General features: G+C 41.3%; 1 protein-coding gene across 3 annotated transcripts in view; it reads left to right on the forward strand.

Moving 5' to 3' along the window:
- RABGAP1L (RAB GTPase activating protein 1 like) overlaps positions 1–27,200 on the forward strand; it is a 549,683-nt gene that overhangs the window by 91,325 nt on the left and 431,158 nt on the right. For all 3 annotated transcript variants that reach the window (XM_074960981.1, XM_074960979.1, XM_074960980.1), the window contains 3 exons: positions 16,951–17,017; positions 24,183–24,285; positions 25,589–25,755. In XM_074960981.1, coding sequence (XP_074817082.1) covers positions 16,951–17,017; positions 24,183–24,285; positions 25,589–25,755 — 337 coding nt within the window. The remainder of the gene's footprint in view (positions 1–16,950; positions 17,018–24,182; positions 24,286–25,588; positions 25,756–27,200) is intronic.

Here is a 27,200-nt window from a genome sequence, read left to right on the forward strand (position 1 = left end):
CTATGCAACTGTAACAGGTGTGAAGACTGCCAATTTGTGGTTGGATTCTAAATTAGTCTTAGAAAGTTTTTATTCTTTTCAGCTTTAAGTTTTACAAGAACATGTCTCCTGCTGGATGGCTAGGCCCATCTTCCTCCAGTTTTGTCTGGACTATCATGTCAGTGCAAAGTCCTATGATCCTCTTCCGATCATACAAAGTTTAGATTCTTGAATTTGTAATATATCTTCTAATTTTATAATTTTTAGTGAATGTTTAATAAAATTATTTAGGAAATAATATGCACTGAATGTGTTCAAGTAATGGTATAATTAGTAGAGCTGTCAAGGGATGAAAAAAATTAATCGTGATTAATTGCACTGTTAAACAACAGAACACAATTTATTTAAATATTTTTGGATGTTTTCTACCTTTTCAACTATATTAATTTCATTAGAACACAGAATACAAAGTGTACAGTGCTCGCTTTATATTATTTTTGATGGCAAGTATTTGCACTGTAAAAAAATAAAAGAAATAGCATTTTTCAATTCACTTAATACAAGTACTTTTAGTGCAATCTCTTTCTCATGACCATTAGACTTACAAATGTAGAATTATATACAAAAAATAACTGCATGCAAAAATAAAACAACGTGAAATTTTACAGCCTGCAAGTCCACTCAATCCTACTTCTTGTTCAGCTAATCACTCAGACAAACAAGTTAGTTTATATTTGCAGGAGATAATTCTGCCACTTCTTACTTACAATGAAAGTGAGAATAGGCATTTGCATGGTACTGTTGTTGCAGGCATTGCAAGATATTTATGTGCCAGATGTGCTAAAGAGTCATATGTCCCATCATGCTTCAGCCACCATACCAGAGGACATGCGTCCATGTGGATGACGGGTTCTGCTCGATAACAATCTGAAGCAGTGCAGACCGACACATGTTCATTTTCATTATCTGAGTTAGATGCTGTCAAGGCTAATTCCCCACCCTAGCATGGATAGTTGAACCAGCCCCATTCTTTTATCTCTGACAGGACGAAAACATTTGACAATTGCTTATCTGTGGATGTCAAGGCTAATTCCCCACTCTGGCACTTTGAGTGCCGAAGGTGGGGGCCCACAAGGATTCTAAAAATTAATACTGGCCACTCCAGGCTTGTATTAAACTCCCAAGATTACAGCTTTTCTCTGACCTTGGATTGGTAGATGCTGCCACCACGCAAGTGCAGAACCCCTTTGAGAGCCCAAGAAGGCATACTTGGGAATTCCTTCCTGTGGAGTACCCTCAAACCGTTTCACCTCCCCCTCCCCTTTTGGGGAAGAGCGGAGAAAGGGGGGGGGGGGAAGGGAAATCAGCTGTTGCCATGAGCTAATTAAACAACATGTGCACAAACTTCTTAAGACACAAAAATCTAACTCTGTTCTTAAAAAAGGTAAATTTTATTTAAAAAAAAAAAAAGGGTGGGGGGGAGAGAATACATCTGGGAACTCAGGCTATTGCTAGATTTTAAAAGAGCAATTACAGGGAGTAAGCACCAAAAATAGCTTCCTTGAGGTCCAGTTTAAAGGTTACAAGCAAAACAAAAGCACTTGGGGTTAGCACAGAGGAATCCACAAGCCATAAAGAAATAAAAGGGATAAACCTAATCACATCTTCCTAGACATTTCCTGATCTACTTACATAACTGGGTCTTTAAAGGAGTAGTTTCTAGGTATGATACTGATGATTTTTCATACCTGCCCCAAGCTTTTTACAGCATAGCTCTGCTCTGTCTGCCTCTCCCCGGGAGAACAACAGACCGACAAAAAGGGGAGTCGTTTTTCAATTTTTGAAAGTTCTAGCCTTCCCATTGGCTCTTTTGGCCAGGTGCCCACTCACTTCCTTTTACCTATGCACAGCAGTGAGACTTTTTAACCCTTTACAGGTAGAGCAATTAGAGAATAGCTACTGAGAGGGATTTCATAGCTACTGGCTGGCTGGGTGTCCATAAAAGGGAGGTACCCTCCCCCCCCCTTCATTTATCACAGTTGCCACCAGCAGAAGGTTGTTTTTTCTTTTTTTGGTGCTTCAGGTTCTGTAGTTTCCGCATCGGCGTGTTAATTTTTTTTAAGACTCCTGAAAGCATATTCCACACCTTGTCCCTCTCAGATTTTGGACAGCACTTCAGATTCTTAAGTTTTGGGTCGAGTGCTATAGCTATCTTTAGAAATCTCACATTGGTACCTTCTTTATATTTTGTGAAATCTGCAGTGAAAGTGTTCTAAAAATGAACATGTGCTCTGTCATCATGCGAGACTGCAATAACATGAAATATATGGCAGAATGCGGGTAAAACATAGCAGGGGACATAAAGTTCTCCCCCAAGGAGTTCAGTCACAAATTTAATGCTTTATTTTTTTAATGAGCGTCATCAGCGTGGAAGCATGTCCATTGGAATGGTGATTGTAGACTATGAAGTTTGTTTTGTTTTTGAGTGCAGTTGTGTTACAAATGTAGATTTTTAAAAAAAATTTTAAGTTGCACTTTCATGGCAAAGAGATTGCACTACAGTACTTGAATGAGGTGAATTGAAAAATACTATTTCTTTTGTTTATCATTTTTACAGTGCAAATATTTGTAATAAAAAATAATATACACTTTGATTTCAATTGCAACACAGAATACAATATGTATGAAAATGTAGAAAAACATCCAAAATATTTAATCAATTTCAATTGGTATTCTGTTGTTTAACACTGTGATTAAAACTGCAATTAATCACAATTTTTTTGAGTTAAGCGCGTGAGTTAACTGTGATTGACAGGCCTAATAATTAGTAATATGTAGAAGTAAGCATAAGTATTGTATAAAAATATTTGACAGGACTCTTCGGTGCAAAAACTCTCTTCCTTGGAAACTGAAAGTTTTTGTGTGATTGGTCCACATTTGGTGTGCTTATGCCCATGTGTGCGAGATTGGATTCTTTTGGCCACCAATGTCTGGTTTTGGTGTGCCTGCATGCTATGTTTTCTTGCACTCCTCCATCTTCGCCTGAAGGCATAAAGAGTAGAGTGGTCCAACAGTCTTTCCATTCCATCTTACCACCTGTGGCAATGAGACAGAATCCTTACACTGTCTGCTTGCTTCCCTGTGCACTAGTGTTAGTAGGTACTAGTATTTGTTAATTAGTTACTAGTGTTAGTCTTTTTATCAGTTGCCACAAGCACCAACCTTTTAGTCAGACATTTAGTTTATAGGGAGGACCACCATATACAGGGTCTCTGACAATATGACAAAACCAAAATCCCTGGAGTTCAAAACCTGTCCTCTTTGTGTGAAGCTTCAATAGGTGCATGTGTGCTGCAAAACACAAAATCTCCCCCTCCCACATACAGCAGCAAGTCTCAGAGCCTCTGTCAACTGACTCTGGCGTGTGAGGCTTGTGCTACATGGCTAAAAGTAGCAGTGTAGATATTCCCACACAGGCTCTGAGACCCACCCTTACTGGCTGGGTTTCAGAGCCCGAGCTCCAGCCTGAGAGGGAAGGTCTAAACTGCTATTTTTAGCCCTGAAGTGTGAGCCTTGCAAACCTGAGTCAGTTAGACTCAGGCTTCAAGACTTCCTGCTGCAGGGTTTTTATTTATTTATTTTGCAGTGTAGATGTACCTGGTCCTCTTTTGTTTAGGAGAGGGACACATGCATAAGTGATTGTTCAATATATTTCTCCTTCTCTAAATGGACTCAAAAAGCTAGAGTCCCACCTAAAATTGCTGCTCCTGGAGTGCTATGTACAAGCAACTGTGGATGCTAAAAGGAAGGATGTAGCTTGACCTTAGTCCTCCTGTCAGTTCCTCCTCATGAGTGCCACAGTGAGTTGAGATTCCACTTGAGCTCCTGTGTTACAGTGACTAAGATGGTCCCGTTCTCTGCCTCCATTTTGGTGTCTATGACCTCAGAGAAGGTTCGGAAGGAGCACTGCTCCAGATATGAACTAAGGTGCAAGTCACCCTCTGCTGCTGATTCTTACATCTCAACTTGCTAGGCACCAGTGCCTGATTTGTCTCTGGCTCAACAATCACAGGGCAGCCAGCTGCCTGACAAATGTGACCTTGTGCCAACTGTAACCTTGTTTGATGTGTTTCCAATTTACAGTTTAAACATAAGGAATAAAACCACACTGAATTCTTTAAGGGTTGAGCCTCCAGGGTAGTTACAGATAATTTAATTTAGTGGAGGATTGTGACTGACACAATGAGTGATCAAATTAAAGGCATTATTTAATTTAAAAAATTACGTAAAGCAAACAGGAATTACAATATAACTACATGCTGCGTTTATATTCACATTCCAAGAATAAATGGTGCATTCTGGGGTGATCAGTCCTTGGATGAGAAGAACTTAAGTCTTTTTTTTTTTTAACAGCACCTTGATGGTGGATGAGCATGTAAATCTAAAATTAGAATAATACCTTTTTATAATAAATTATAACAACACTCCTCCTATTAAGCCTACCTTGTACCATATCTATATTTCGGCTACCACATTAAACCTTTCATACCCGAAAACTCAAATACCTTCTACTTCATTATTAGTTATTAATATCAAACATCATTCTAATTACTATTTGCATCATTGCAAATTCTGTGGTTACCAATATTCCAAAACATCCAAAAATTCCCCTACAACACTTGCTAAACCCAATTAAAACAGAAACATATTTACTACATGACCCAAGGTTATGCCTTGTCGCTTCTATTAATATCACTATTCACTCATGCTAACAACATAACATAACTTTAGCTAGTGTGACTCCTGCTCCCGACTTGCATTTCAACATATTTTGAGTTAGCCTCATCATCTACACCATGAAACCCATGGATTGAGCTTGCTGTGGCACAGTCACCTTAGAAGAGGTGTGGCCAACCTGAGCCTGAGAAGAAGCCAGAATTTACCAATGTGTGTTGCCAAAGAGCCACAGTAATATGTCAGCAGGCCCCAATCAGCTCTCCCCGCGCCTCCCGCCCACCGGCAGCCCCGCCGATCAGCGCCTCCCTCTCCCTCCTTGCACCTCCCAATCAGCTGTTTCATGGTGTGCAGGAGGCTCAGAGAGGGAGGAGTGAGGTCATAGCAGGCTCAGGGGAGGGGATGGGAAGGAGTGGAGTTGGGGCAGGGCCTGTAGCAGAGTCAGGGGTTAAGCAGTGAGCACCCCCCGTCACGTTGGAAAGTTAGCGCCTGTAGCTCCAGCCCTGGAGTTGGTGCCTATACAAGGAGCCGCATATTAACTTCTGAAGAGCCACATGTGGCTCCGGAGCCGCAGGTTGGCCACCCCTGCCTTAAAACTTTGCCCATTGGTGCTGTTTCTAGAGCATATATGGACCCCAAATGATTTAGCTGTGGGCCTGATTCAAGATCACCTTCACTGGATAGGTTGGTGATGGTGCTGGCTCGACCACTTGTCACTGAGACCTTAATATTGCAGACAAGCGAAGTATTGATGGCATTGCTTCAGTTCCCTACTTGAAATGAGGGGACGTGAGAGCATCCTTGTAACTACTGAAAAGGCAACCCCACCTTTGTAGGAGTCTTACTGCTTTTCATCCTACCCACTGGTTCACATTATGGGCTCATTTCCCATTCTCCCTCCTCCCCTCTATGGGGATCACAGTGGAATTCTGGGATAGCCTGCAGGGACTGCTCTTTGAGTAGGAAAAGGCGTGCATCTCAGAGAACAGGACCCCTGGTATCCTCTTGTCCTCTAGTCCAGCATTCATATACCTATCAACCATTGCCTACTGGGTAGCCTATCCCAGAAAACCATTAGCTAATTGTCCGTCTTTCCAGGTCTAGATCGCCCTTCTCTCAAAAGACAGCATAGAACTTTCCAGCCAGGTCAGTTATTGCAGCATCAGATACGAGAGTGACAGAAGGAGAGCTCTTTCTCAACACTGGACACTAGATGTCTTCCTCCCACCAACAAATTTGCCAACACCATTGAGAGTCTATCAGAACCTCCTACAAATCTTCTCCTTCCCCTTTTGGCAGCTATCTCTTTTTTGGAAGCTTGGGATGGGATCACCTCAGACCAGTTTGTCCTAGATATTGTCAGCAAAAGGTACTGCTTTCAATTCCAATCCTTTTCTACCTCTCACCCTCTTTCAGGGGCACCCTTTCACATGACACTGTTGAAACAAGAGTTGGACTCCATCTACTGCTTGCAGCAGTGCAGAGGCAGGGCATTTAATTCCCATTACTTTCTCATTCCAAAGAAGGAAAGTACTATGGCATCCCATATCTGGACTTTCAGCATCTCAACAGGTTCATCTGGCATTTCAGGTTCAGGATGGTGATTCTGGCCTCCATAATGCTCTTGTTAGATTCTCAAGACTGGCTCACATCTCTCAACTTTCAAGATGCCCATTTTCACATGTTAATGCTTCTGGCCCTCATGAAATTTCTCCAGTTCCTAGTAGGAAGATCTCATGACTGGTACACTCTCATCACTGTCCTGCCCTTTGGCCTTTCCACAGGACTGGGGGCATTCAGAATGCTTGGCAGTCCTGGCATCTCATCTAATCAAACAGGTAATCCAGTTCTACCCATAGCTCGACTGACTGATCTGAGGAAGATCACCCCAACACCAACTCGATTTAGGTGACCCTTACAACTGTTATACTGGGCGTCAAAGTCGGCAGAGAAAAAGCTACACTTTCACCTACTCAAAGCATGCAGTTTGTAGGAGCTGTGTTAAGTTCCAAGTCATCTAAAGCTTACCTTACACAAGTTTACAAACAAAGGTGGACCTTGTCAACTAACTTCAAGCACCCAAAAACATCAGTGAGAGCATGCCTCAGACTTCAGGGACACGTGGTCTCCTGCACCTATGTGATGCATCTTGCCTAGGGTTGCCAGGTGTCCAGTTATCGACCGGAATGAGTGGTCGAAAAGGGACCCTGGCAGCTCTGGTCAGCACCATGGCCAATGGGAGCTGGAGGGACGGTGTCTGCGGGCAAGAGCAGTGTGCAGAGCCTCCTGGCCTCCCTACCTAGGAGCTGGACCTGCTGCTGGCCGCTTCCGGGGCGTAGCGTGGTGCCAGGGCAGGCAGGGAGCCTGCCTTAGCCCCACTGCGCCGCTGACCGGCAGCCGCCTGAGGTAAGGCCATGCCCCAACCCCCTGCCCCACCCCTGAGCCCTCCCTAAAGCCAGAGCCCCCTCCTGCACACCCAACCCAGAGCCCAAAGCCCCTCCTGCACCCCAACCTCCTGCCTCAACCCTCAGTCCCCTCCCACACTCTGAATCCCTCGGCTTCACCCCCCAGCTTAGAGCCCCCTCCTGCACCTCATCATAGAGCCTGTACTACCTCCTGCACACCAACCTCCTGTCTCAACCCGCAGCCCCTTCCCACACTCTGAATCCCTCGGCCCCACCCTGCAACCTGGGGCCCCTTCCTATACCCCCAAACCCCTCATCCCCAGCCCCACCCCAGAGCCCACACCCCCAGCTGGAGCCCTCACCCCCTCCTACACCCCAACTCTCTGCCCCACCCCGGAGCCCCCTCCCACACCCTGAACCCCTCATTTCTGGCCCCACCCTGGAGCCCGCACCCCCAACCCTCTGCGCAGTCCCATAAAAAGTTCTCTCCTCATTACGTTGATGGAAAGACCTTCAGATATGCAACAGAATACGCTCTTCTTCACCTTTACTTAGAGAGAGACTGGTGACTGATACCTTCACTCAGGTATGGGTAGTCATCTAGGTCACCTTAAAACTCAAACCTTATGGTCCCCTCAAGAAGCTTGTCTGCATGTAAACATCCTGGAACTCCGTCATCTGCCTGGCACGTGTGGCGGTTTCTACCTTTACTCCAGGGATTCACAGGTCAGATGCTGACAGACAACATCCTGCCTATGGATTATGTCAGTAGACATGGAGGATTCAGGTCCTCCCCACTCTGTCAGGAAGCCATTTGGCTCTTGATTTTGTATGTTGATCACCCTATCATGCCTGGTCCCCAAGGATTGAGAACTTGCTAGTAGATTACTTCAGCAGACAGTTCTCGGACAACCATAGGTGGTCAGTCAAGGACATAGTGTTTCGGAGTGTCTTCTGCAAATGAGGGTAGCCATAATTAGATCATTTGCTCCAGTCCTGGCTTTCTGTCAGATGGCTTTCTTGTCCCCTGTACACTGGGACCCATGTATACTTTCTACCAACCATCTCAATGATACAGAGGGTCTAGACGAAACTGAGGCAAGATGCTGGATCAGTGATCACGATGGCCTCAGCATGGGCCAAGCACTTGCCTATGACCTAATTAATTCATCTCCCAGTTTTTTTCCCCAGGCATTACTCAACTGCAGGGAATTGCCATTTTACCTTAAGGTCAGAATCATTCATGAACACACCTAAACTGCTGGTAGCCTTTGCTGATAGAATATTGCCTGATCTTAATCTTCACAGAGATGATAAAAATGAGTCTCCAAGTGTATAAGAACATATTGGGAGCAAACCAAGTTAGAGCCACCTAGAGCACAGGCTTTAGAGCCTCTGCTGCCTGTTAGAAGAATGTCCTTCTTTCTGAAATTTGTAGAGCAGCTACATGGAACTTCGTCCACATATTTGCAAGAAACTGTACTTTGGTAGAAACTTCCAGATTAGATGCTCATTTTTGGTAGGTCTGTCCTGCAGTCATTGTTTAAATAGAATAGCTATTATCTACCTCCTAGCACACAGATACTGCTTGTTAGTAAACAAGAATGAAATCCACATGGAAGTCAGTTTTCAAGATGTGTTGTCCACATGGACTCCATGACCCACCCTCCTTCTCTGCTACTATGGAGTCCTACTCCTTTGGGATTCTGTACTGGTGGGGGAACAGAAGGGTGCTTGGACCTGCTATGCCCTTGATATCCTTGGAATGGGGGGTGGGGTGAGACCATCTAGGGCACAGGAATGGGCTCTGTTGGCCAAAATATTCCAGTTTCATTTCATGTGGGTGCACCAAGAGTGGAATTAATGTGGATAATACATCTGAAAGAACCAGTTACTGTAAGGTAAGTAACTGTTCTTTCATAATATAAAATACTAACTGTCCTTAACTACAGTGGTGATGGGGGTGGTTGTTATGGTATAATGGGGAAGTTCCTTCTGAATAGTAGCATGAAAAATATTAACATAAAAAATCCACCAGGTGGCAGTCTTACCAAAAGAATTCAAATACACTTTCAAGTCTCTCATATAGTGAAAAAGTTGAGGAAAGTACTATATTCTAATCAGTGATTAGTAGGAGAAAGTACCTTGAAATGATCAAGAGATACTCACCACAAAAAAATAATTAAAAATAACTTGAAAAAGACATGTATCTTTCTCTTTCACTTCCAGTTTTGTCATAAAATGGAAATTTAACGCTTTAGACAGTTAAAATATAATAAAAAATATTACCTTTAAACACAGTTGTGTGATTTTCTGTATCCTGAAACTCCATTCCTACTCTTCGGGAGCTTTTTTAAAAAATAACTAAAAATAGGATTGAAAACAGGATATAGAATAATTTCGTAGAATCATAGAATATTAGGGTTGGAAGGGACCTCAGGAGGTCATCTAGTCCAACCCCCTGCTCAAAGCAGGACCAATCCCCAATTTTTGCCCCAGATTCCTAAATGGTCCCCTCAAGGATTGAATTCACAACCCTGGGTTTAGCAGGCCAATGCTCAAACCACTGAGCTATCCCTCCCCCTCTTCACCGGTAAATCCACTCTTGCTGTCATGATACAACTTCATTTCTGTACCCAGTAAGTGGTATGTCAAATATAGCCTTAAAATAGATGAATGGAGATTATACAACCCTTTCTTTGCTGTGGGAGTGGGGGCATTATGATAGTCTGTAATTACATAATCATACACTAATTTTTCCAAAGGACCCCCGCCTTATTCGTTATGCAGACTGGGTGGAGGAGGGTAGAATTAAGGTTTTATGGGCAACTGTAAATCTGGCATTCTCTACCTTTTGAGTGTTGAATTTGCAACCCTAAAGAACTTAGTTTTTATATGGAATATACAATACCAAATTGTGAAATAGTAAAGCTAATTTCTAATTTTAGTATTTAAACAAGATTTTGTTTATAACCACATAACTCAAAAATGGTTAAACAGATTTTGCTCAAACTTCAAAAAAAATACTCTTTTTGATTTGAAGCAAGCTATGGAGAATTTCAGCTCTAGAGTTAGAGTCTGGAGCACAGCACAAAGGTTTTGTTCGACAGGAATTAGGCTCCTTGTGTTGTGTATGAGGCCTTGCAGATACATAGTTGACCCTAGCTGGTGAGTTCTTCACTTGACTGAATTTCAGCAATATGTTTTGGAAAGCAAGTAATTAGTGTTCCATCTTGTCTTTCTGAGATGGAAACTCAGCTTTTTGCAAAGATGAGAATTTGTACTCCTGGTGAGGGTACATGCAGATAATATATTGTGGAAATTCATACAGCAAATTCTCCTATAGCAGACTATCCTGATCAGCAAAGGGCTAAGTCTCTTTACAACAAGATGATTGTGTGTATTTTTGTCTTTCTGTATTCTAATTTGATGAAGCTCAGTTTGGATTCTGTAAGCCTACATGTGTTAATAGTGTCCTCTTGGGGGTAGTGGATGAAAGTGATTTTGGGTTAATTAATGACTGGTTCATATGTGATCCTCAGACTCCTTGCAGCTCCTAGCAACCAGTGACAATTTAGGAATAGTTGTTGCATTAGTGTCTAATTATTTAGTTTTTACAAAAATGAAATTGCCTCTAACTGATTTCTTTTTTCTTCAAACAGTGCAAATGCATATTCTTGGGGAAACACTAGGAATTACTTGTTTCATTCTGTACTTCAAAAACATTAATTGAAGATCTGCCTATAAAGGTTCACACTTTTTAATGTCATTCAGATGGTTTTCCAAGTTTTGATAGTTAGAGAGGCTACAGAATTAATTTCTAATTTCTTTGTAGGTGGAGGCTATGGGGCATCAAAGCATTTGTTGAATTTTTTTGTAGTTTCATGCAAACTTCAAGGTTTGTACAACATTTGATCTTGGTTAATCTTAAATGATGATTTCATAACAGTATCTTGTTAATTACTTTCAGCAAGTGCAGTAAGAAACTTATGTTATGAAAAGGTTCACCTGCTTTAGAGTAATTGACAATTCAGAAGTGCAGTACCTGGTATGCGTATGGATCAGTGTTCTAACTGACCGATTACAAGATTGGATACTGATGGGAATCTGTTATGGACCACCAGATCAGGCTAGAGAACAGGATAAAGAGCTCCTTTAAGTATCCATTTATAATATGTAGAAAGAAAAATTGCACTATTGTGGGAAATTTCAATCTAGGGATATATGCTAAAGGTCTCATGCTGCCACTAGTAAAAATTACTTGGAGTTCCTAAAAAATTATAGATTTTCTAGCACCAAGTATTATGACTTACTTGAAGTAATTCTAGTTGACCTCCTAGATACTGTGTTTTGAGATTACGAGTTTGGTTGACAAAGGTAACTGTATTGATAAAAGATGCTTAGACTTCTGTAAGTCATGTGACTTAGTACTGCATAAGCAGACGTAGATGATGTGCCACATGCAACAAGTTGTGGGATTGCGGCCTAAGGATGTAACCAGCAGTTCTGAGTTGTGTGCCTGTCTTTCAGTTTCATTTCCCTCTTCCCTGGTAACCTTATTGCTTTTGTATGCAGTAATTCCTCACTTAACGTTGTAGTTATGTTCCTGAAAAATGCGAGTTTAAGCAAAACTATGTTAAGCGAATCCAGTTTCCCCATAAGAATTAATGTAAATACTGGGGATTAGGTTCCAGGGAAATTTTTTTCATGAGACAAAAGACTATATTTTAAACACACACACACGCTCTCGCTCTTGCTCTCGCTCAACAAACAACAATGTAATCCTGGTACACAGCGATGATGATTGTGAAGCTTGGTTGAGGTGGTGAAGTCAGAGGGTGGGATATTTCCCAGGGAATGCCTTACTGCTAAATGATGAACTAGCAGTTGGCTGAGCCCTCAAGGGTTAGCTCATTGTTGTTAATGTAGCCTCACACTCTACAAGGCAGCACGAATGGAGGGAGGGGAGACAGCATGGCAGAGAGAGAGAGAGATGCGCATTTCCCCTTTAAGTACGCTGACCCCACTCTTAAGTACATTGCCTTGTTAAGTAGATCAGCAAGCTGAGACCATAGCTGCTGCCAGGAAGCTCCCTCCATCCTGAGCCCTGTCGTGTGTCCCCCCCTGCTCTATGGAAGATGTGGTAAGCGGGGTGCAGGAGCAGAGGGGAGGGGGATGCCCTGACATTAGCCCCCCCCCTTCTCCTCCACACCCCCTGCACAGCAAGCAGGAGGCTTGGGGAGCAGATCCAAGGCAGAGGGCAGGAGCAGCACACTGCCGGGGGGGAGGGACAGCTGAACTGCCTGCAATTGATAGCCTGCTGGGGGGCTGCTGCACAGGGAACTTAGGGGAGTGGGGAGCTGATGGGGGGGCTACGGGTCCATCCTGATTCCAAGCCCCCAACAGCTAGCTGCAACGGGCTGCTCTTCCTGGAAGCAGTGGACAAAGCAGGCGGCTGCCAAATGACATTATAAGGGAGAATTGTGCAACTTTAAATGAGCATGTTCTCTAATTGATCAGCAACATAATGAAACAACATTAACCGGGGCGACTTTAAGTGAGGAGTTACTGTGCTCTTTTGCCTTTTGAAGCCTGTGTAGCTGCTATTGATCTTTTTTACGCTCTATAATAAAATGTGAAGAGAGGAAAAACATAATTTTGTGTATAAATTACTACCATGTCTGATTTCTATAATGAAGCAGAGAAAGCATATCACATGCATAAAATGAACAGGAACAAACCTGGCTAATAGGGTAGTAATCACTTATGTGGAAAAACCTGTTAGTAAGTTTTTAATATAATGATATTCACTCTGCTAATGTAATTGCATTGTTTATTACATTTCTACTCATAACACACCATGCTCACCACAGTATTAATTAGTTAGCTGTCAGTCATTTGAAAGCTATGAAACTGCTTTTGTGGTACCCTTTGAATACTAAATGTCTAAACTGTCTATTCCTTATAATCCCTATTTGTTGTAAAACCTAAATATTCATTGTGAAACAGTCAAACCTTTCTTCCATTAGAGAAAATTGGGCTATTGTGCAAAAGAAAACTGTCAAAAAAGACTAAAATATTGTCTGTGCTTTTTATAATTCAGCCTGTTGCTAATAGTGCTGCTCAGATGCTTTCTTGATTGTGAGATCTCGTTTCTGTGTAATATTGCGTAACATTTGTCCATTATAAATATGCATCAGCTAACCACTCTATTTGTGATGTAGCAGATACCAAGAGGAAGATTTACAGGTGACTTAACAAGGATTTTTTAAAAACTGGCTTTGTGCCTTTGTTTCCTTATCCTGTATAAAGGAAGCCTGAAGAGATTGTTTTAAGAAGTGTTCTATTTTTTAAAAAAATATGAGGCATATTAAGTCTGTTTTTTCCAGCTGTCCCTGGAGATGTCTTTGGGATCTTAGAGGAAGAGGGTTTTTTTTTGGTTTTTTTTTTGTTTTTTTGTTTTTTAAATTTATTCTTTTGTAGAAAGATAGCCTTATGGCTCAAGCACCAGACTGGGTTTCAGTGCAGACTCCTTCCTGATCTTGGGCAAGTTACTTAATCTCTCATGGTATGTCTACACTGCACACTAAGCCAGAATCTGTGAACTTGGTGTTTCCAACCCTACACTTGAGAATCCACATTGCATTTTTAACTTGGGTTTACAGTTACAGGACCTGGGTCTCACAGCTGTGCTAACACATCCATAGTGCACTACACAGACCTTCTGACTTGGGTCTGCTGTTTGACTTGCATCCACACTGCAAAATGACAGGGCTTGGACCTGAGTTACAGTGGGACTCAAACTTTGACCCATCTCCATAGCAGGGTCTTAGGACCTGGGTCCTGAGTGTTTGCTAACCTGAGTCAGATTGATTTGTGTGTGTGTGACGTTGTGCTCCATATGATTTTATGAAAATATGCTAATAAGTGTGAGTATAATGTAACTGGAATATGCTTCATGCAAAAGGTCTCTTGTAAGGTATCATTACCAAGCTTATAATCTACTGAGTGAGGTCATCCTATTTATATGAATGTATTATTCTTGTATCTGCAACTTGGAATATAAAATATAACTCTGAGGTCCTATTGTAATTATGCAAAGTGTGGGCCATTAATGGTGGTTTAGAATCTTGATGGCTCCCATCAACTGGGACAACTGACTGTAGATGGCTCTGTTTACTTGCAAGCCTTCCTATGAGTCAGGCCGGGAAGAATGAAGGCTTGGGGTCTCACAGGACATGTGACCATGTCACCTGTTACTGGAATCCATCTTAAACCTGGTGCTTTTCCATTTAGAAGGAGGGGTGGGGACCCAAAAAGACAAAAAATTCCTGCCTTGTACCAAAGGTTTATAAGGTAGTGGAACAAAGTGGGTTCCAGTCATGAGAAATCTCCTAGCTACCACCTGAGCTGGAACGAGGACTGTACCGCGGAAAGGATTGGGCCCAGACTAGAAAGGAATCTAGTCTGTGAAAGAAGCTTATTGGAATATCTCTGAGGGTGAGGTTTCATCTGTAATCAGTTTCTTACTGTATTAGGCCTAAAGTTGTGTGTTTTTGTTTTATTTTGCTTGGTAACTTATTTGTTCTGTCTGTTATTACTTGGAACCACTTAAATCGTACATTTTATATTTAATAAAATCACTTTTTGCTTATTAATTAACCCAGAGCAAGTATTAATGCCTGGGGGAGAAAAGAGCTGTGCATATCTCTCTATCAGTGTTAGAGGGCAAACAATTTGAGTTTACCCTGTATAAGCTTTATACAGAGTAAAATGGATTTATTTGGGGTTTGGAACCCATTGGGAACTGAGTATCTGGGTGCTAGAGACAGGAGCACTTCTTGAGTTGTTTTCCGTTAAAACTGCAGCTTGTGGGGGACGTGGTTCAGACCTAGGTCTCTTGTTGAGCCAGACACACGAGCCTGCTACAAACAGACGGTGTACTGAAGTTCCATGCTGGCAGGTAAAACTGGCTCAGAGGTAGTCTCAGCACATCAGGTGGCAGTCCCAAGTGGGTCTCTGTGACCCAACCCGTCAGTGTGGACAGAAGTGGAGGTTGGGCTGAAACCTGAGTCAGAGACTGGGCTTAGTGTGCAGTGTAGACATAGCCCCAGTACCTCAGTTTCCCAACTGTAAAATGGGGATGGTAAATCGTTCCTTTGTTTGTCTTGTCTGTTTAGATTTCAGGGTCTCTAGGACAAATTGGGGAGAGTCCAGCAGAGGGCAACGAAAATGATTAGGGAGATGGGGCACATGACTTACGAGGAGAGGCTGAGGGAACTGGGGTTATTTAGTCTGCAGAATAGAAGAGTGAATCGGGATTTGATAGCAGCGTTCAGTTACCTGAAGGGGGCTTCCAGTGAGGATGGAACTAGACTGTTCTCAGTAGTGGCTGATGACAGAACAAGGAGCAATGATCTTAAGTTGCAGTGGCGGTGGTCTAGATTGGATATTAGGAAACACTATTTCACTGGGAGGGTGGTGAAGCACTGGAATGGGTTACCTAAGGAGGTGGTGGAATCTCCATCCTTTGAGGTTTTTAAAGCCTGGCTTGACAAAGCCTTGGCTGGGATGATTTAGTTGGTGTTGGTCCTGCTTTGAGCAGGGGATTGGACTAGATGACCTTCTGATGTCTCTTCCAACCATAATATTCTGTGATTCTACGACAAGGTGCTGTCTATATAAACCAGGGTTAGGCAACCTATGGGACACGTGCCAAAGGCGGCACGCAAGCTTATTTTCAGTGGCACTCACGCTGCCCAGGTCCTGGCCACTGGTTTGGGGGGCTCTGCAATTTAATTTAATTTTAAATGAAGCTTCTTAAACATTTTAAAAACCTTATTTACATACAAAAATAGTTTATTTATATGTTAAAGAGTTACAGAAAGAGACCACCTAAAAATGGTAAAATGTATTAAATTAGAGTGAATAAATGAAGACTCGGCACACCACTTCTGAAAGGTTGCTGACCCCTGATACAAACAATTAACACAATGGGGTCCTGATCTCAGTTGGAGCCTCTGCAGGCTAGTATAATGTGTTTTGTAAGCTCCTGTACCTTAATTGAAGGGGCTGGAGTACTGAACATTGAAGAAGGGTATAATTCCTTCCAAATAGTCAGCGGGATGGGTGTGCATGTATGTGTATACTGTTTAGGGCTTTATATATTTTATAATCCTTTCCTATAGCAGTTGCTCAAATTTGAGCAAAACCCTTCAGCTCATTTGATGTATCCATAAAGAATTACAGAAAAAGAAAGCAACCTCAGTGTTTTTGTTCCTTTACAATTCAAATGTAAGGTTAGCAATGGACATGACACTAAAATAGGGAATGAACAGAAAAGCATTTTCATTTTTAAAGAATGCTGATACTGTGTTGTAAATGGTAGAAAGGAACATTGGAAATAGTATTTAGTCCTTCTGTACAGAAGTAGATTACATTTTTGATATATATTCCTTGATGTGGTGAAATATTGAATACCTTGCTTTCAAATACTCAAATACTTCCTATGTATCAGAAGTATTTTAACATTTAAACTGTATACGTTAAGCTTTGTACTTACTCAAGAAAGTTCGTAACAGAAATTAATTTTGATTTTGAAAACTTGATTTTGCCTTTATCTTTTCAGTAGACGATTTCTTGGCCATGTCTAGTATATGTGGTGGCGTTTTCTGAATGTGAGAGATAAAAGCACCAACAGCAATTTACTGTAAAAATGATTCTACTTAAAGGAAAAATAGTGGGTGATCTTTGTCGTGTGCACACTCAAGAAGATATTGCTGTAGTTTTCAATGACTTTCTAATGTCTTTAATTTTTAAAAACCTTTTGCAGATGCTTTGGGATGCTGTTAAGCCCAGGTCGAAATGTGAAGAACAGTGACATGCATTTACTTGATATGGTAATAATCATCTTGTCTAACAAATTAGAGGCTATGGGGTGCAGTTTTCTGTTGCTTTTTTGAAAAAGGACACTGTCAGGGTGCCCATTGTAATTCAATCTTTTAAAATCCCAGCTTTGAAACTTGAAGGTGAAATTTGGTCCTTTACCAAAATGTTTCCTCCATTATATGCATATATTGGTTTACTATTGTAGAGCTGTTCTTGAATTTTGTTTTATTAAATAAAAACGTTTGAAACATTGTTATCCTGGGGAAGAAAGCATATCTAAAAGAATTAAGAGGAGTTTACATACAAAGATAAGAAAAAAAAATTATTCAAATGCCAACCTTGACAGTGTCCCTTTATGGGGAAAAATAAATAAATCTATCCTTAATGAAAATGGTCCCTCAAATAAGCAAATAAAGTAGAGCTTTCTACCTTTGTCTGACCTGATTACCTAAATCTAGCAAAGGTCTGATAATTTGCATCTGCAAGAGTTTTGTTGTCACTTATTTAAAGCATGACATTAATCTATCATATGTGACTGACACTGCTGTTTAAAGAGCCCCTCCTCTGTTCCTTCTTATTTTCAAATTATTTGGTCTTAGAGTATATCCAGTGAATATGCCTCAAATTTCTAGAAACCCATATTAAAAGCAACATATATTGTGTATTCAGATTGTATATTTAGTAAATCAAATGTTAATCTCTGATATGATGACTCTTCAAGCTGCATTCTTGTAAATGAGAAGCAAACTGCCTTCCTCTGAATTAGGTCAGATGTTCAGCAAGGATATCTTGCTGCTCCAGAGCTCTTAATGTCATCAGAATATGTGCTTGAACAAACACTAAGTAAATATATTTTAGGGATATACCTGGATGATGATAACCTTACTGACATCAGTTTCGCTAATGGCATAGCACTCTTGGATCCCCACAGGCCCACAACTGTCACAGATCTACAGGATCAGCGCTACGCCCCCAACTTTGGAACAATCTCTTGAAGGAAATCCTTTGATGTGCCTCACCCTAAGGGGTCTCTTTTCCTTCAGGGTAGGCCGTGGATACCTCACTACCTCTTGAGACTAAACCTCTGGGGCTTAAGCACTGCTGCTTCACACTGTGAGCTCTGTTCAGTGAGTCCAGCTGAGATAAATTCCTGGGAGAGACTTGTACACTCTTCAGGGACTAATGCACCTCACCCAGGATTCGTAGTGGCATCAAAACAGTGGCATTTTAGTCAAGTGGACCACAGCATAAGAAATCCTTAGGTTAGCATAGAGAAATTAAGGTTAAAGCATAGTCCATTCTGGTCAACCCAGAGCCCCAGCCAAGCTGTAGCAAACTCCATTATATAACTTGTGCTTGCACACGTGCGTGTTCTCTCTCTCTCTCTCTCCCTCTTCGTTCATTAGTCAGTTCACAAGTGAGAGAGCTTCCAGCTACCTCTGGAAACCAACCCTTATACCCCCTCAACACCAGTCTCTGTCTTTTGTTCTTCAGCTTGGGTCTTTGCTTAGCTTCTCTGCTGAGAAGCTGGAAATCTGAGTCATTGGAACTTGCGTTGTGTCTCCAGCCCTCTTGTTGATCTGGGTTGATTTCAACCAATTCCTTAAAGACTGTTCATTCCACCTATACAGGGAGGTAACACACACCTGTGTCTTAGTCTGAGTGGAGAGCAAATTTAATCCTTTTCTCCTAGCTGGGTAGTAGTGCACCATAGAGGGGAAACTGAGGTACACATAGGACTCATAAAAATACTACAGAAAATTCCCACTTTGTCACATCCGCTAATTGCCAAATCAGTGGAAAAGTTTATTGTGGTATGTAAAGGCTGGAAAGCTCAGCGGCAGAAGCTGGCCTGAAAATTAACTGAAGTAAAACCAAAATTCTTCCAGCTGGTGACTTTGTATGTGGTGTGGGCACTAGCATCTTAGCGGGCAACCACCTAGTCGATATGGCTGCGTTGGGCAATGATCTACCTCAGCTACATTGTGGATAACATGGGTGGCATCAAAGAAGAACCTGAAGCCTGCAGTGCAAAAGCGTCATCAGTAATGGGGTGCTGCTTAATCAAAAATGTCTTTTGAAAGCCAAACTCCATGATAAGTACAGAGATTGAGCTGAGGATATACAGTGGTCAGTATCTTGACCTACGGGACTGAAACATGGCCCCTCATTGTCCAGATGGAAAAGAAATTGGATGTCATTCAGATAAAACATCTCTGAATGATTGGAAAACATCCAATGGTTGAAATTCAAGACAAATGAAGAGATCAGTCTTCTAACTAAACAGGTTCTGCTCTCTCAGATGGTTGCCCAGTGTGTTCTAAGGTAGCATGGACATTTTGTTTGAATGCCTACCAACTTCCCTGTGGGAGTCATCTTTGACTTTTGACTTAGTAAAAGCAGAATGGAAAAAACCGTCCGGAAACCTAAAACACGATGGCTGGATGGTGTCAACAGACACCTGTTCCTTAAAGTCGTTCTAAGTGTCCCATTTCAGGGCAACTGCACCTGTATTTCCTCTTTGTGGTCCAGCAAGGGCACCCACCCTCAGGCTTCTGGCTCCCCAGCCATCAGCTGTCTTGAGTGGAGACCTTCCTCTCTCTCTTCCTCCTGACTGGGGTTTTCTCCGGCTGCAGAGTTCCCCCAGCAAGGCAGAATGACTGACAGGCCCATATCTGCACTTTGCTTTTCTCCTCAGAGGCTATAAACAGCATAATTGCCCATGGTTTAATTTGCCAAACAGCTTTTTCTAAGCAAGCACATTTATTCTTAAGATAAAAAATTATCAAGAAAACATTAAAAAAAAAAAGAAAGAAAAGAAAAAAAAAAACCCCTACAAACATGCTAATAAGCTTACCAGAGATCACTTTCCCCTATCTCCACAATAGCTCTGATCGGTGTCAGTGCTTCCAGTCATTCCCTAAAGATTGAGGCCCTGCCTTTGGACAGAAGATCCTGTCTGTTTTCTGGATGAGAAAGGTCTCGACTCAGTTTAAACTTAGGCTATTTATCCAAAAATCCTTTTTGTCGGTTGGCCTCTAAAAAATCCAGTTTGAACTAGTGTAGGTGAGCCTCCCCAGGGGGTGGTGTATCTCTGGAGGTGTTACAACTTGATTTGAATTTGCCTGATAACCCCACACTGTTCTTATTTCATGGATGGCTCTGATTACCCTCCCCCATACAGTTGCTGGCCCACAATGATACATAAACTTAATACAGTAAGCTCTCCCAAAGAAATCATAGGCAATTGCCATGTCTGTCTCACTGTCTTGTAATATATCAGATTTGGTTCAGGACAGAACATCATGGAGGTACATAACTCATTCGGTGGCTTCTGTCTAGGTTGCCCAAGCAACAGCATGACATCTAGTTATATTTTAACTTAATTGATGGCCAAAATGAGCACTAAAAAATATTCACTGAGCAGAGGAGAAGCCAAAATCAGTCCTGCCGTAAGCAGACCCAGTTCCACTGAAGTCAGTGGAATCGTACCCATTTATAAGAAGGGCTAAATTTTGCACTTGGATTTTAACTAAACCATTGAGGAAAAAGGTACTAAAACCATGTGTAGATTGTCTAAAGTAGTTGCTTAAGACAAAGAGTTGCCCATTGAAGGTTGTCTTTTTGTGCAGGTTTCACTGTATTAGGACGTCCCAACCTGTAGCCATCAGTTGCTTTTAACGGTGCAGGAGTTTGCTTGGTGAGCTGACACTTATTGTTAGAAGTAGGCATACAAGCCAAAATTTTCAAATATGGGTAATTAAAATCAGGTACCTACATTCATACTTGGACATCTAAATAAGTGACCTGACTTTCTAGATGCTTAGAAACATTCAGCCCCTCATTTGCTTCATTACAACTTAAAATTTTGGCCATTGCTCTTAACTACTAGTTGACCTTTTTCAATTTTTAACTTTTCTATTGTACACTCTATAGCAAGTTGTTTGTAAGTTAAATACAAGTTAATAGTTTATGTAATTTAATTTTTTGAGTTTTGATTAGTGTTCTACAATATTGAAATCTCAACATATTCTAGAAGTGCTTAACTTGAACTGGTTAGGAGTTGCGCATCAGTACAATAACCTTGATTTACTTCGAGTCCTTTAATGTCCCTCTGGTTTCCTGTGTAAGGTGAGAAAATGGTTGATCGGGACAAGCTGATCCTTGTGTGTTTCATAGCAAGCAATTAATGTTGATGGCATTAAATTGTTTAAGGATGTCCTTCTAGCAGTCAAGACACAAGAATCCTCGATCCTGACTAAATACCCCTCTTTTTTCCAAAGTGTGAGTTGTCAGCATGAAAGATAATTCCTGAAGACTTCATGGTAAATTAATTTTTAGGAGTGAGGAGGACATTCCTTTTCTTTTTCATGGGAAAAGTAATCTTCCTCAAATGAGATTTGACTCAAGTTGAAAATTTCCAGTGGTGCTTTGAAGATGTCAAAGCATTCTATGTTGTCTCATATCAGCAAGTCAAAAAGACATGTCAGTGCAGTGAAAGACACTCCAGAATGTTGGCACATCTCAGGGGTTTGGCTTTGGCTCAGATGTTGAGGATATATTTTACTCCCTGTGAAGATCAGAGTAATGCACCCTGATGTGATCTCTACCACCTGTTGTCTTCACTGACATATAAAACCCTCAGTCACTTTAAAGAATTCTTCTTCCTGTCCTGCTGTAGCATGTTTTTTTTCCTAATGAGATTCCTGCTACAACCATTTTTTCCCCACTTGTTTAAAAAAGTCATTCTGATGACAGCAAGGGACTAAATGATACTAGCTTGAGCCAAACACAGAGTGTGCAAATAATGGGCACACTTGCAGAATCACAGAAATGTGTAGGGCTGGAAGGGACCTCAGGAGGACATCCAGTCCATTGCCCTGTGCTGAGGCACAATTATATATACCTAAACTATCCCCAACTTATGACCATCCTTTGTTATAAAAACCTTTTACATATTTGATTACTTATAGTGTCCCCCCTCAGCCTTCTGCAGACATATCTCTGCTAGTGCATTTCAGTATTGACATGAACAAATCTGCTTTTCCAGTTGTATCCTTTGATTAGGAAATGGAACAACAAATTGTAATAAACTTTGTGGTTGCTTTGTAATGTAGACAAATGTTTACTGAAACAGGTCTCAAAAATGTATTTTAATATGTCATCTTAACAAGGATTTGAATCCAGGTCTCCAGAAATAAAACCCATTGCATTAAACTACTGCATCACATAATCTTAGTTTATTTGCTTAAGTATAACAAATATTCTGAAAAGTCCTTTTTCTGTTTATTTGGAGAATTCAGCAGTAGAACTGGGTGAATCATGGATTTTTCAATTCTCTGACAATTCCAGAAAAAATGTTTTGATTCAGGTGGAAATGAAAACAATCTAAAAAAAAAATTGTAGTGAATTAAAAAGTCAGAAAAAAATTTGAGCTGGATCAAGTCAAACATTTTGTTCAACCCAACTCAATGTCTTTCATTTCAGTTCTGATATTTTAACACAAACAGAGGAAGACTAGATTCACAAAATCGGTAGGGATGAGGGTGTGCTCATTTCTTCCTTATAACTTTTAGTCCAGTCGTTAGGATAGTCTTCTGGGGATGTAGCAGACCAGGGTTCAATTCCCCCTGCGGCCTGAAGTGGGAGAGGTAATTTCAACTTGAGTCTCCCACATTGCAGGAGAGTGCCTTAGCCATGGGGCTGTGGAATATTTTCATGTGAATCTCTCGCTCTCTCCATTGTTGTTCATAGTGGCAATTTTTAGTCATCCATGATTGCAATGAATAATCATTGGGCCAGGGAAAGTATGTGAGAGTGACTCTATAGCCAGCTTTTTAGGGCATCCACATACGATGCGGGAGGCCCAAGTTCAAGTCCCTGCTCCACAAAGGGTGAAGTTGAACCTAGGTTTTCTACATTCCAGGAGACTCTGCCCCAGTGGGTTATAAAAAGGGCACCACCATCAGCTTGACAAATTAAAAGGTTTTGACAATGTCAAACCAAACCATTTTGATTGGAAAAAATCAGAATGTTTTGGAAACGTTCTGTTTGGTTGAAACTATTCGGCAGACTCAAAGTGACTTTGCAGATAGTTTCTGGTTTCCTGAAAGTCTTTTTTTTTCCTCTTCAGTGAATAAATTATTCACTCAGCTTTATTGAGCACCTCAGATTAATTACCCAGCACCCTGACAAATTTGAGGTAGGATGGAAGATACCTCTCTCCTCAAGATCCGTGGGGAGGCCATTCTGCAAGGCCCTCCTTGATCTGAGCAATGAAGGGATGTTCTAAAACAGGGAGAGGGCTTCAAGAGACTGGTGTGCATGCATATACGACTACAGACTTGGCAATAGCCTCTACACGTAACTTTGTGTTCAGACTTATTTCTCCCAAGATTATGAATTTTTTTAGAAATGGGAGACACTGCATGGAATTGTCTTTTAGTGCAAACCTGGAGACGTTAACAGAGATTTTAGTGCATGCATGTACGTCGGGGGTGGTGGTGGGAGGGGGCTGTTCTGGATGCATCTGCATGTTGTTCTGACATTTCTCCCTAAAGTTAAGGTTTAATTCTCAAAGAAATCTACTTCAATGGTGGCACATACAAATCTACCAGCCAGCAGCAAACACCAAAGCAGGTGCAATGGGTACAGCTGCACCGTGAGAGATTTCTGCCTCCCCTTTCTCCTGGAAGTTTGGATGTTGATGAGTTCCTCAGAGAGTTTCCCTAGTTTTCACTCTGAATGCGTTCTCCCCTGTGCTGATTGGCTTTTTTATTCCTATACAGTCAGTTTTCCTGACCCTGTCCTCCATGTCTGTTTCCCTGCCTTCCCCTCATCACTCCCTTCCTTGTCTCTTCTCCCTTCATTTGTTTGTCTATTCCCACACTCCAAAACAGTAAAACATAAAGCCAGAAACACGCTCCCGCAAAATAAAATACTAACAAAAATAATTCAACTAAATGAAAATAAATGAAATGTTTGCAAGCTATCATGTTGTTCTCTTTGCTTGTATGTTCTATCCCTTTTCAACTTTGTCTATCTTCACTGTTTAGATTTGAAGCTCTTTAAAGCAGGGGATTATCTCACTGTACAATTCCTAGCACAACTGGGCCCCCGATATTGGTTGTATGTAGGTGCCACTGTAATGCATATAATACATATGTTTATTCTTAGGAGTCCATGGGAAAGAGCTGTGATGGGAGAGCGTATGTTATTACTGGAATGTGGAATCCCAATGCACCTACTTTTGCAGTACTTAATGAGGAAACACCTAAAGGTAAATGATTTTTTTAACAATGCTGTTTTGCTTGCTTAGTAATTACTTAATATGATAAAGAATACTTAACCTTGTTTAATAAATGTTTTCTGTCTTTGTCTCTTTGAGACCATGCTGTGTACTTCAGTTTAACGTTAACATCATGGTAACCCCAAAGGCCTTGGTCAGTATCACAACCTGACTGTGCGAGGAACTGTATAAACACATATAACATAAAGAATTGTTCAAACTGGCATGTGCTCTTGCTGCAAGGTCAGAATCCTGTAGAAGAGCTGTGTGTGAGGTCACAGGCATGTTCCCCTGGGGATCAGAATTCTCAATCCCAGGGGTACTTAGGAGCCATTTCCTCACTGCGCCTAGTTCCTGTTTTACTGCTTGGTTGAATCAGGAAATCCTATCCTTTTTTTAACCTTGATTTTAGCCTTAAAGTAGTATTGACTCCGAGCACAGCATACTTTTCCTTATTCTTGGATTTCTTTAGTGTCTTTTAAAATGTTATATACAGTAGTTTGTTACTTCTAGCATAGTGTAGATTTGGCTCTTGCTGTGCAGCTTGACTCTATTTCCAATTCATGACTTGATTGTGTTCTTTCCATTGTCCATTTGTGGTCTGATCACGTAACTATCCCAGGTGAGTGCATTTGTTATTGCCTGAGGCTCTGTTTCATATCCCTGATGACTAAAAACGAACACTTATTTTAAAAGCTGTGTTTCCTGCAACAGTAAAATCACGTACTTAAGGGGTCTTATTTGTAACTTATAAGGCCTAGGCATCATTCATCCATTTTGTATCCGAGTGCCAATGGGGCTTGGGACAAATGCAGGATGATGTAGGGAATGCTTGACACCGAGTATCTGGCTTCTAAGACAGCTCACTCCTTCAGCATTAGATGATACCTTCAGATTTGTGACCTGACCCATTGTAATTTTCCAGTCATTTGACCTCAGACCATGGTTCTGGTCCGCAGTTTCTTCATTCCTTCCCCCTCCTCACCCCATATGGGACGTTTTGCCTCCATTCTTGCAAATGCTTACTTGTGTGAGAGAACTACCAGAATTATTTGCTATTAAAGGAGACTATCCCATTGGCTATTTTGCATTTCATTCTATGTGGATATACAAGATCTAAAACAGAAATGAAATATGTGCTGCAGAATCAATAGATGGATTTAATAGGAAGGGATTTGGACCTAAATAGCCATCTGTTTTTGTGGGGTTTTTTTATACTAATCAGTACCTTGAGAAATTGACTCTTTTTGAGACTGACTGCTTTTGTGAATGTGAATTTATTTTTGCGTTCCAGATAAACGTGTGTACATGACTGTGGCAGTGGATATGGTGGTCACTGAAGTGGTAGAGCCAGTCCGCTTTTTGCTGGAGACTGTTGTTCGTGTGTACCCAGCTAATGAGCGTTTCTGGTATTTCAGCAGAAAAACCTTCACAGAAAATTTTTACATGAAGCTAAAACAGGTACAGCAGTGTTTTCTAATAAGAATAAAATTGCTTTTCTTTAGAAAAAATTGACTTTCTGAGCATTAGTCGACCTTTTCTAATTATTTGTTTCTGTAGATGTTTCCAAGGCCCCTGATACTGGCGCAGAGCCGGCTCTAGCTCTAACAGACTAAGCAATTGCTTAGGGCCTCAAGCAGCTCAAGGGGGCCCCCATTCACATTTTGTATTGTTGAGAGGAGGGAGGGGAGAACAATATTCCTGCTTAGGATCCCCAATGCGCTAGCACCACCTCTGTAATGGTGATAGAGTATAACAATTAAAAATGAAGAAAACTCAATCCTTTGAAAGTCTTAATTTTATCATGTTATAATTTATCTAGTTTTATTTATATATATAATATACACACAAAATAAATAAATAAATAAATAAAAGTAATTAATTTGTTTCGGTAAAATGTGTTGGAGTTCACAGGTGCAACTTGGTTACAAATGCACTTTGCCTAATCTCAAATATTCCTTTTCATGCTAGTTAATGAAAGGGCCATTATTCATCTCTAGGCATTTGAGTTTGTATTCCCTGACATTACACATTTTATAAATGCTTAAATTGGAAGCTTCCTATCTAGTTCTAAATTGCTTACTGATGCAGTGGTAAACTTCTACGTATATTTATAATAATGTAGCTCTAACGTTAAAGCAACCAAGGCATCTTTATATATTTAAATATCAACAGCTCACTCTACTACTGTAGTTCATTACAGCATCATCAGGGCCCTACCAAATTGACAGTCCATGTTGGTTAATTTCACAGTATTGTTAACTCTAGGGGTCTTGACCCAAAAAGGAGTTGGGGGAGGGGGTCGCAAGGTTATTGTAGGGAGGGTTGTGGTACTGCTACCCTTACTTTTGTGCTGTTGCTGGCGACAGCGGTGCCTTCAGAGCTGGGCAGCTGGAGCGTGTCGGCTGGGCGCCCAGCTCTGAAGGCAGTATCCCACCAGCAGCAGTGCAGAAGTAAGGGTGGCAATGCCATACTATGCCTTCATTACTTCTGTGCTGCTGCCTTCAGAGCTGGTCGGCCAGAGAGTGGCAGCTGCTGACCAAGGATCAAGCTCTGAAGGCAGCAGCGCAGATGTAAGGGTGGCAATACCATACCATGCCATCATTACTTCTGCGCTGCTGCTGGCGGCAGCTCTGTCTTCAGAGCTGGACTCCTGGCCAGCAGTGGTGAATTTATCTAATTCTTTTTGAACCCAGTCCCCTGGCAATGAGTTCCACAGGTTGAATGGGTGTTAAGTGAAATAGTATTTCCTTACGTTTGTTTTTAAACTTTGTTCATATTAGTTTCACTGGGTGACCCCTAGTTCTTGAGTTAGGAAAGTTATTTATCCCTTCACATATTCACTTTCTCCACACCATTCATGTTTTTATAGTCATATCTTTTCTAAATTGAACGGGCCTAGGCTT

Source organism: Natator depressus, chromosome 8, assembly GCF_965152275.1.
Source record: "Natator depressus isolate rNatDep1 chromosome 8, rNatDep2.hap1, whole genome shotgun sequence".
Taxonomy (NCBI): Eukaryota; Metazoa; Chordata; order Testudines; family Cheloniidae; genus Natator; species Natator depressus.